The sequence below is a fragment of the Rhinolophus ferrumequinum genome, chromosome 10 (assembly GCF_004115265.2).
Source record: "Rhinolophus ferrumequinum isolate MPI-CBG mRhiFer1 chromosome 10, mRhiFer1_v1.p, whole genome shotgun sequence".
Taxonomy (NCBI): domain Eukaryota; kingdom Metazoa; phylum Chordata; class Mammalia; order Chiroptera; family Rhinolophidae; genus Rhinolophus; species Rhinolophus ferrumequinum.
The window spans coordinates 31,427,947-31,440,128 of NC_046293.1; the positions used below are offsets into that span (position 1 = coordinate 31,427,947).

General features: G+C 32.8%; 1 protein-coding gene across 3 annotated transcripts in view; it reads left to right on the plus strand.

Moving 5' to 3' along the window:
* The window catches only part of PIK3C2G (phosphatidylinositol-4-phosphate 3-kinase catalytic subunit type 2 gamma), a 272,726-nt gene that overhangs the window by 14,639 nt on the left and 245,905 nt on the right, over positions 1 to 12,182 (plus strand). For all 3 annotated transcript variants that reach the window (XM_033116158.1, XM_033116160.1, XM_033116161.1), the window contains 3 exons: positions 989 to 1,071; positions 3,412 to 3,569; positions 9,867 to 9,981. In XM_033116158.1, the coding sequence (XP_032972049.1) occupies positions 989 to 1,071; positions 3,412 to 3,569; positions 9,867 to 9,981 (356 nt within the window). The remainder of the gene's footprint in view (positions 1 to 988; positions 1,072 to 3,411; positions 3,570 to 9,866; positions 9,982 to 12,182) is intronic.

Sequence of the window (12,182 nt, forward strand, 5' to 3'; positions counted from 1 at the left end):
TTAAATTAAAAAAAAATCCATAAATATTCTAAATATGAATAGGCTAAGCATTCCAAATAAAAGGGAGAAATTGACAAACTACATGAAAAAGAAAGACTTTACTACTTTCTACAAGAGATAAACTTAAGAAACAAAGGCACAGATAGGTTGAAAGCAAAAAAATAAGAAGATTTAACTTTCAACCAGCAAAAGAGAACTGGTGTGGTTAGTAGTATTAGAAAGAGTATAGTTCAAGGCAGAGTGTTATTAAAGGGAATAAAAAAGGGTCATTTCATAATGATAAAAGGATCAATCAGGAAGACATAATAAATTTAAATGTATATGTACCTAATAACAGATTCAAAACACTTAGAGCAAAAGTGATTTATTTTAAAGTTAATCATACACCCACCCTCTGACTGAGCCATTTATGAATTCATTCACAACACATGTTCATACAAATACTTATATATGAAAATTAAGTTTTCTTTATACTACCTCAAAATATAAACAACCCAAATGTCTATCAACAGAAGGACACAATAAATAAATTGTGGGAAATTCATCGATCAGAATACTACTAATCAATAATTTAGAAGATGAACTATCGATATGAGCAATAACACAGATAAATTTAAAATACGTATATATAATTTAATTGAAAGAAGTCAGAAACAAAAGGGCATACACATCCAGTCTATGGTGACAGAATCTGAATAACAGTAGTTGAAAAATCGACGTCCAGATTGACAGAAGGAGATGTGGAGGAACTTTCTAAAGTGATGGAAATATTCCATGTTTTGATTGGGCTACTGATAGCACAGCTGTATACATTCCTCAGAACTTAAAACACATATTTAAGATTCATACAATTTTCTATATGTATTACTTCATTAAATATCTAAAAAAATAAAAACAGAATAAATCTTTAAAACAAGGAAAAAAATGTAGAATTGAATCATCTTTTCTCCACACCAAAGTATATTAATTTAGCAATTTTTATTTTAAGCTGATAGGTTGTTCCATTCAGCTAGTTGAAGTACCTCAAGGCAGTAATATGAGTCTGGCCTCCTTTTGTGACAAAGTGAAAAGGTGAGTGTTGCTATTTCATTAAATTTTGAAATTTATTTACCTGCATAAATTTGTCTATTTTAACATCACTGAACTGATTAATTTTGCATATAAATGTTCTGTAATTATTTTAATGTAGTGAAATCATAAATTTATGACAAATTAGTTCATTAATCAACTTCCAGTATTGTTTTTGTTATTTATGATCAAACAAATTTTTTTCTCTTGAAAATTTGGTTAAAATTGAGTGTTTCATAATTTCAGTTCTTCCCTTACTATTTGGTGATAGTTTAGTTTTCAGGGAATTAATTTCTCGTTTAATGACATAAATGACTGACTCCTATGGCTCTGTCCCAATTTAGATAGATTTATCCTTCCTGTCTGGGATATACTACTTAGAATAACAAAAATATCTTTCTTTTAATAACAGAATCTTATCTTGAATATGCCGTCAGAATATTGGACAATTGCATGGTTGATTGTCCACTGAAAAACAGTTTTTTTCACTAGGGATATTACCAAAAAAAATCACTGATCCCCTTTTTGCTAATCTAAAAATAAACTTGTAAAAATAGATGCTTGTTTTTAAAAGACCAATTTATCATTAGCAATTAAAATTTGAATAATGCCGTCTCTTCTATTGCTAAGGTTCCTGAAAGTTTTGAAAAATTAATGTATTTGAATTTTAGTTCTCTTGATTCTTATCCATTGATGGTTGTTTTAAGTATAATAAATACACATATAAATAAACTTTTGCTTACTTATCAGCTATAGCAGCTTCCTACTAAATCATCATTTAGGATTAAAGATTTGAATTATTATTCATTTAAAGGCTAGTTGAATGCCTAACAACCAGCCCATGCATAAAATATTCAAATACAGAATAAGCAAGCAAATAAAAAAGCAAGGTCCCTGACCCAAAAAATTCATAACCATATTGGAAGAACTTGAAAGGCACACATACAAAAACACAAAATGAAGCATGTCAAATCCATGAAAATATTTAATGTTTAATTAACTTCTTGCTCTGGTTCTCACAAGAAAATTTAAAATGACCACTTGGATTCCTAAATTAAGATCTTTAAATATATAAATATTGATTCTTCATGACTAAGCTACTCATTGTAACAAACTGACAAGCATGGCCAGGAACTTGACCCTTTGAATCTAAAATGTGGTCCAGTAGTCCCCCTTATCATAGGCATATGTTCTAAGTTCCCCAGTGGATACCTGAAACAGCAGTTAGTACTGAACCCTATATATACTAAGCTTCTTCCTACACATGCATATATACCTTTTCACTTAAAAGCAACATTTTATGGCTTCTTTTTGGCATATCCAAATTGCCAGCATTACTACTCTTGTGCTTCAGGAACATTATTAAGTACAATAAGGGGTACTTGGACACAAGCACTGAGATACCCCAAGAGTTGATCTGATAACTGAGAAGTCTACTAAGTGACTAGTGGGTGAATATCCTGAACAGAGGAATGATTCACATCCCAGGTGGGATGGAGCAGGGTGATGTAAGATTTCATCACGCTACTCAGAGGGCGCACAATTTAAAACTTATAAACAGTTTATTTTGGAGCTTTCTGTTTAATATTTTCAGATTGTGTTTGATTGGGGTAACTGACACTACAGAAAGTGAAACCATAGCTAAGAGAGAACTACTGTAGATATAAATATCCTAATTTGTGCAAAGAAACAAATAATTGGTCAAATACAAAGACAAATTGGTCAAATAATTTGTCTCTGATCATAAAACTACTAAATGGAAGAGCCAGGATCAAATTCAAGGCTTCTGGCTCCAAGGAAACACTGTTTTGTAGTTCTCTGACTCATCTGAGCAAAAACTAATAATTGTTCAGAATTTACAAATGACTTCTGGGCTCAACAATTTCTGTAAAATTCAAAGATTTGTGTAAAATCCAAAAATTTAAGTAAAACTGAAGCTAAAAATGGTATCTACCAATTTGACAAACAAGATAATTTATTTACCAAAATCCTTACATCAAGATGAGTGACTTCCAGCTTGCAAAAGTTAGGCATGAGCAAAAACCAAGGGAAGAAGTTTAGACTTCCAAAGCAATGTCAATAAAGTACGTAATCATTGTTCAGATTGAATTTTTATGTTTTCTGAATGACAACGTATTCTTCATTCCTTCAAATGAGGTGCTCTTGGAAAAGCTTAAAGAAGAGTCCATTACAGTTGTTTTTAGTATAATTGTAATCTTTACCAAACTGGCCTATTCCTAATCAGCTGCTGATTGTTTTCATATTTTAAATCTTCCATAGCAAACCCTTAATGAAGTTTCTTGTGCTCTTGTCCTAACTATTTTTTTCACATATATTTTTCAGAATCAGAGAAACATATCATGCCGCTGATATTAATTCCAATTCAGGGAAGATCTGGAGCACTACTACAACATTTCCATATCGACTCTTTTCTAATACAAAGTTTAATATAAATATTTGTATTGATAACTCAACACAACTACTTCATTTTATGCCACATGGTAAGTAACCTTGCAAATAAGCATAAAAATTTACATAAAGCTGGTACAGGCTGCATAGCCTTGAGTCCACAGACTAAAATCATGAAAATCAGCATTATTAGCTAGTGTTTTGCCTCTGAGTGAAGTAAGAGGAAAATAACTGGAAAGATTATCTTTTTAACATTTGCTTAGCTATTGTTTTTAACAATTCTCTTCACATAGCTCAAACCAAGACACCTTATTTCCCTGCTATAAAATTGTAAGTGCAGCAAACTTATAGCTAAAAACAGAAAATAAATTTCAAAAATATTCTAGCTAAAGACTATATACAAGTGAAAATGTGTTAGAAAGAACAATTTCACTGAAATGTAAATAAATTGTGAGGTAGACTAGGCACTGATATATGATCTTTATTCCCACCGTAATAACTACAGCAGCCCTGTGCATAATCACTGAATCAAATATAACTATTGATTCAAAGTCTTTGGGAATGGATCCCAGGAATCAATATTTCATTAAACTCACCAGATAATTCCTATTTCTCTAAATTTTTAGAATGTCTTTCAAGTTGTTTGATATTTTATTTCACTGTTATAGTCAACTCTTTTTCCAAACAATATTAGTTTTTTAAACAAAATTTAGTTGCTACTAAATAAGTTTCTACATATTATCTATTGCTTCTTGACAAATAATGTTCCAACAAATATTTTTCATTGATATTATTATTCTTACTATTATTATTATTATTATTATTATTTGCTTTTTCTTACTCTAGCCAAGGCTCTGAGTACAGATGACTACAAACCTAACAATATGTTGAAACTAATCAAGACCATCTGGTTTTAAACTAACTGAAACCAACTCCTGCTAGCTTAAACAGAAAAAAAAAAATCTTTAAATAATACAGGGATTTCTTATAGAATTTAAAAGTAAGAATTCAGCAAAACATTGGTAATTATCTAAAGGCACAGATAAACAAGCAATCCAAAATTCCTTATGCCTTTCAGCTCATCTTCTCCCTGGGTAATTGCTTCTCGTGTTTCTATTTCTTTCTTCTGACTCATTTCCCTTGCTTTTCCAGAACACACGGAAAGCCAAGCTCTCAAGTTTAAATGCTATTTGGCCAGCTACCTAAAGAAAGTTCAATCTCTCTATTGGATCCAATTCCAAATTTCTAAAACCAGAATTCTGACAGCACAGCCAAGATCAATGGTTCTGCACCTTGATGAAATCAGAATGGCCTGGGTCATGTTGGCTTCAGGTTTTGCAGAAGAGGGAATAGTTATGAACTAGGGAGATATCTTCTATTCTTCCAACTTACAAAATTTAATTCCTAACACCTCTCCCTCTCTCTCTCCTTTGTTGAATTTGGCAAACTAGAGGTCCCTTTTTACTCTTACGAGAAGTTTCAATAAGGTGATTAGGTCATTGTGCTTAGTATTAGAGATGTGTAGTGGTAAAGAGGATGTCTGTGCCCTCAAAAATATCGAAAGTATTTATAAGAAGAAAAAGGAAGGGAAGAAAAAGGAGGAGGAGGAAAGGGACGCGTAGAGAGGAAGGAGGAAGAAGTACAGGAGGAGTAAGGACACATTCATGAAAACATACTGAGTAGGATATACCACTCTTGGGAGAAAAACTTTTCCTTTATCTATTTACTATATTTGAAGGGGTAGGGGTGCTGTGACTTAACTGACAATAGAGTAACAGGAAAAAAGACAAGGTATATTTACACACACATAGGAGTTACTCAGTATAAGTTACCTGCTCAATACCCAGAGATAAATATTTTTACACCAACTTAACGTAAAAGTATACGGCGGGGGGCAGGGTGGGGAGGGATAATTCAGAGCTTTAATAGGGAAGTATGGAGCTTTGCATTGTTTTGTTTTGTTTTTTGCTGATGGATAGCCAGTCTACCTCCTTTCCTGGATGTTCAGGAAACGAGCTCAGAATGAAGTTAATGGTAGCTGTATTTAGGGAGTCTCTGCTTTAGACATATAAAAGAAGTTTAAATAATATTTCAAAAGTTTTAACTTTAAAATAATCTTTTTGCCAAAACTGTGTGAGTGAAGAAGAAACTTTCTTCTACCCTCTATATTCTTTTGGCTGGTCTAATAATCAAATCGATGTGGGAAAGATTAACAAGAAAAAATGGCCACATTTAATTATATATGTACATATGGGAACCCCACATACACGAGAGAGTCAGAGATTCCACATAACATGATAAGTTCAGATATGAAAAGTTAAAATGAGGTAAATACGGCATTCTGAGCTAAGGAGGAGGTAAGGCACATTGGGGCTTCAGACGGAGGAGGGTCATTCACAGGACAATAAAAAGAGCAGATGATCGGTAAGGATATGTTTGCCCCATCCTATAGATAGGTCATCAAAAGTTATATCTGGCAATAACTCTCATTGTGGACAAGGCCCAAATTTAAATTCTTTAAGGAGAGGTAAAAGTTTCTCTTGAGCTCACAAGGTCTCGATTGCCTTCAATTCAAAATAGTTCACATGCCAAAGTTGCATATCTTGGGGTGGACCTGTTCTGAACCCCCTCCAACTATGATTCTTTCAAAACTTTATATTAGTGTTTTACTAGTAATACAGACGTTCTACAAGGAATAAACGTCTCAATAGTATATTGTCTATGTAGGAAATGTCCAAACTCGCAGAGAATTTTTCTGAGTTTATTTGAGTCAAACTGACAACTGGTGGGAAGCAAAATCTCAACAAATTGAGAAGATGCTCCACAGAATGATAGTTTTGCCACATATTTTTACATTAGAATAAAAGAAGGAGATGTAAGGAGGGTCACATGAAATCCACTGATGGTAGATTAAGGGAGCAGGAGATAGCAAAGAGGGGACATCTCTGGGATTTCAGCACACAGAGACGGTATTGGGGGAACAAGATAACAATGAGGAGTTCTGTGGTCTCATGCTCAGGTATGGTAGGTGTGTCCTAAGGGACCTGCAAAAGGACATCACTCTGACATTTCAAAGATATGTTATCTTAGATGCAGGAAGACAACAGACAGGCTCACTTAATGTAAAGATTAACCTTTGTCAAGGAAGCTACAGGCCTAGGATGTGACTACTGCAATGGCCTGCTTTTAGTTAGGAATTTTTATGTTCAGACCATCTTATATGGTTACTTTCAGTCTCTGTGTTTGTTGGACGCACCATGCTGGCCTCCCCTGAGCTTGTTTAGTATGTGATCCTGCTTTCATCCACAGTATCAAGAGTGACTTTGATAAAATATAGAAGCTGGTGCTAGAAACTTAAAGAATAATGAAATCTGTTTAAGTAAAGAGGAGGAGATGAGTGAGGGGTTTTCATCCAAATAGAGCTCTGCTTCCCCAAGATTGAGGAAATGCAATCCTTCTAGAGGAGCAGGTGTTTTTGAACAAGCCCATAATTCTCGATTCCACAGTCTTAAGCTATCACTTCAATGATTGATTCCCATGTCCTTATTTCCAACTCCAAAGTTGTTCTAGAGCCAGTGTCTTTGCTTTCAACTGCTTTCTAGATTTAGATGATGCATGGTTGGAACTGTATTAGGAGGCCATGTGATTTCCAAAGTGTTGGAAGTAGAAGTCAGTTTGCAAAGATTAAAGAGTAATTGAGAACAGTTTGCAGAAGTTATCTACTCTTTAAAGAAAATTGGCAGTATGGGGTGGTAATAAATAAATAAATAAATAAATAAATAAATAAATAAATAACATTATTTAAAGTGAATGGAATAAATGAGGGGATATTTTATAGATTAAATAGAAACAACATTTTTAAGAAAAGACAAAAGTAATTTTAGAGTGGGTGTTAATTTAAAATTAAAAAAACAAAATGAGAGCTAACTGTTTATTTGTAATCAAAGAAATGTAATTCAGGAAGCACAGATTTGGGCAGAAACTCAAATCATGTCCTGATGACAGGGTTAAAAGAAGGGTTTTTTATGAAAAAAGGAAAGGAATAATTATGTGGGGTAAAAAAAAGATTTTCTATTGGTACTGTAAAGCTGAGTTACTCATTAGCTATACACGATTGGCTACTGATTCTATCTTCATATAGAAAGTCCCTAAACATCAATCCTTGTGGTCAGAATGTTCAGCTAACTTTACCAACATTTGCTTATAAAATAATCTTGATTTTAGCACAGTCCAAAGGTCTGGCCCAGTCCAAACATTTCAAAGTTTCAAAATGCAAGACGTGCCAGGCAGTTCTTCTGGAAGGGTGGTTCAAACTCCATTTTGAAATAGCTCCCCTTATGTCAACCTTCAGAGGTGGATATTGAATACATAAAAGAGGGCGGCTTTAAATGGTGGAACTGGAGCCCAGTGTAGGAAAGACGACAGTTGAAGAACTAAGATTTAGTAAAATGCAGTGATACTTATATTTCCAAAGAGGTGTGAAGGGATAAAAGAGGGTGCATAAAAAAGTTAGATTTAATGTGCAGAGTTGTATAATTTAAGTATCTCAAATGGACTTTAGCCTTTTCAATATGGTAGGCAATATGGTCAACAGATTGAGAAGAACTGCATAGAGTGGGAGACTACAAGAAACTGGGAAAAGGATTACACTAGCTGCCAAAATGAAGGTACAGGTATAAAATCTACTTAAAATACACCATAGTACTGGTTGGCTCACAATATGGATGAGAAGTTTAACTCACAGACACTTAATGGTTGGCTTCAAGGAGAAAGATGATCATTTCAGCTTTAGACATGTTGAATTTGAAGTAATAATAAAATATTCAAAGAGTAACCTGAAGCAGACAATAAGAGATATCACACCAAAGACAGGAGAGAAATAGCTAGATATTGGGTTATATCATGTAAGCGAAAAGATTATTGTAGGGAAGTAATGAATTCACATGAATGCCACATAAGCACCGGGGCCGCAGTCCTGGAATGGGAGATCCAAATTAATTACGGTGAACTGGTGTCTTTAAAGATGTTTTCCTGCCTCACATACTGGCGATGTTCCCCCCCCCTCCTCAAAGCCTTTTTAGTCGTGATTTTGCCTGTGGCCATATTTTTTTCTAGCTTCAATTCACACTACTCCAGTCAATATTCCCAAGCAGCAGTATGTTTAAGATATTCTCTCCCATGTCAAAGCATTTCCACAAATCCCAATTGCCTGATGATCTCTACCACTTGTTTATTCAACCATTTATTTGATAACGTCTTGATCTACCATAAAACCTATATTTTAAAATTTATCATTACACCCTTCCTTTTTGCACTGTGGCAGGCCCAACAATATAATTTGCACTACTTTTTGTTAGCCATTTTGTATCAAAAACTTTTCCTTACAAACTAAATGGTGTGGAAGTAAAAGAAGCCACAGCAAAGAAAACACATAATTGCACACAAAACATGACTTAGACTAATGTAATTGAGTGTTTGCAATATGCTGTTCAAATTCTCACTGGCTAAGGGTCAACAGTGTAGTCTGTTGCACTTGCTTTCATTCATTGAGATCTTAAGGTCACATTCAAAGCACGGAGATAGATGATAGATATGATGATAGAGACAGAGAGAGATAGAGATAGATAAAAACTTTCAACTATTATCATTTATGATAATATATGAATCCCATACTATTTGTTATTTAAAATTAGGAAAATATTTACAGATGCACATTGTAACAAGTCAGCATGGTCTGGCCACTATTAAATGGTGTATGCACATAAGAGCTTAGTGGGGGAGATTATGGAATGTAAATATGAAAAGACAAAGGTCTTTGCTTTATGGTATATTTACACTTTGAGCCCCAGAAAAGGTGGAGAAAGAAAGTACATGTTCATTAAGGTTATTACAATGCTGTCCAAGGCAGAACCTTGTGTGATTCCTACTTGGGAAAGGAAGAACAACCATCTGTGGAGACTTAGAATAATTAAGAACACAGGCTCTGCAACTGACAGATTTAGTTTAGACTCCTTTCTTGCCACTTATCACTTACTATATAATCTCTTTGGCATCTCACAAGTCTCTAAGGGTAACCACTGTAGAATATTTTTTTTTACGCAAAGAGCTACAATGTACTAAGTTTTTAACATGAGGAATATAATACCTAGCTGTTATGTATGAGTAATATGAAGAAAGACTGAGCAGAGAAAATGCAAAAAATGTTTTTTCAAAAAATATCTCCAAATCCAATCAAACTAATAAATGACATACATCTTATTTTAATTCCTCATGATGAAATTAGACAGTTACACTAGTTCATAATGTGTGTATCATTTTATATGTTCAAAAACTTTTTCCTAGCCAATATACGATAAGCTCTTAACTTTTTTATTTACCTTTGTTTTTAGCTAATTGTCTTGTCAAAGACTTAATTGCTGAAATGCTACATTTTTGTACAAATGAGCAGTTATCTTCGAAAGATTATCTTCTAAGTATATGTGGCTATGAAGAATTTTTACAGAAGTAAGTATCTTACTAAAGTAATTTTTGAGCATTCTTATAACCTGTGTTAAGCAGCACTTCTTTTTTTTTTCTTTTAAACAGACTTTGTACAAACAATATACTCTTCTAACCAGAATAATTAAATCAGTTAAATCAGCCCCCTTTAAGGTGAATTTGAAATTTTATGAGTCACATTTACAGTCTTATTCTTGGTTGTACTTTGTATTTAGTGTACTTATGGCAATGTGTATTTAAGTGATCTGTGACTAGGGTGACTAACCATCTCAGTTTGCCCAGGACTGAGTGGATTCCCAGTACTGAGGGGGTTCCCTTTCAGTTTTGACATCAAGAAAATCCTGGGCAAACCAAGTCACCTTAGCTCTAATAAAGCTTATTAGTACTGATCACAATTTAAAAAAAAAATAAATTATTCTGTAATAAGTAATTTTTAATTTGGAATATCAGTATATTGATAAAATACTGATTCCTAAAAACACGTAGGGTTTGAGTATGAGTATTATAACATATCTATAAAAGAGTAAGTTTTAAAACACTTTCATTTATTTGTTCAGGAAGCTTTTAAAACACTGAGAAAAGTCTGTTCTCTTGTATGTCAACTACAAATACTTATTTGATAGAAAACTCACCTTCTCTTAATGCACCTCAATAACTATTATCCTGAAGTTCCTTAAAGATCAACCTTGAAAATATAACACAACTTTAAGAAAGTAAATATTTCTCTGCTAGTGTTGCATAATTATTCTAAACAGGAAAGAAATAAAGAATAAAGTGTTCAACAAAATGAATTGTCATTGACATTTTCCCTTTTTGTTTCTATAAGTATCTAGAGATTGACAACAGTCTCATGGAGGTAAAACTGTATTTTTCTTTTGAAATATCCACTGTCACGGTCATTATTATTCTACCATCAATATGCTTGAAAATATCTTGTAGGTAATTTGTTGAAACAAATGGTATTATCAGCAAGTACAGTCTTTTATTAAGAAATGTTAACTGTGACTTTTAAAGCTAATTATTTGTGTTTTTGTGTTCCCAGTTATAACAAAATATTAATAAATATTTATATGCAACCATAAATGTTTTGCTGCATGAAGGTCACAGATATTCCCCTTTTTCCCTGTCTATTTAAACCTATTAACACACTCAATTATTAGGCTGCTACTACTATCTTTTACCAACATAAGGTTTTGATAGCATATCAAACAAGCAAGGAGAAATACATGAGTAATGTAATCTTATACTGAATAATCATTAAAATTTATCTTTTGTATGCATAAGTCTCCAAATGTACATCTGGACTTTGGATAATTCAAACATTAGATGCAAAAAACAAGAAACATTATCAAACACATTTATCTATCAGTAGGACATATCACCAAAAGCAAAACTATTAAAGAGATAGAAATTTGGAAAAGTATAATGTAGAGAAAACTTATAATTGAACTTGACTTAATTACCGTTTTGAAAGGACAGTCATCTATAATGAGTTGGCTCACCTGTTGACTACTAAATATGTTGTATATATCATTCTACTCTTTTTTCCTTCTTAATATGAACATAATAGATTTCTAAAATGTTTTCACAGTCATTTATATCTATTAAAAATTCATTTACCTGGGTTTCATTAAAATAGGAAAGTTGCCAAGTATTAGTATAGATTAATTATGGTCATTTATTCCCTAATGGAAATTGAAGGATATGTATATTTCAGGAATTTGCTTACTATTTGAGAATAGCCCACCTATATTGATATAATTTATTTTAATAAGCAGAATATTCATTACTCTTCTTTCTAACATCTAAATCATTCAAATTTTTTAAAGTTTATTCCTATGTAATTTGTCTAAAAATGTATACTTAAATACTTGGAAATCTGTTCATAAATTTTGCTACAGCAGGAATATAGGTAACATGTACTAAGATAATAATACAGTAAGTAATAATTTGGACTCTAACAGTTACAGTACCACAATTCATCTGGAGTATCTGACTACCTTGATTGTAATAATAATTAATAATAATAATAAAAATAGCAATTTAGCAAGTGCTAATTATTTCCTTACCTTATATTGGGTAGACATCTAAATCTTATAACATCGGGACAGTAGATAATATAATAACCCCTCTTTTATGGATGGGTTGTCTGCAGCTTTATTCAAAGTCACACAACTAGGGAGCTGGTAGAGTGAAGCCTGAATTCA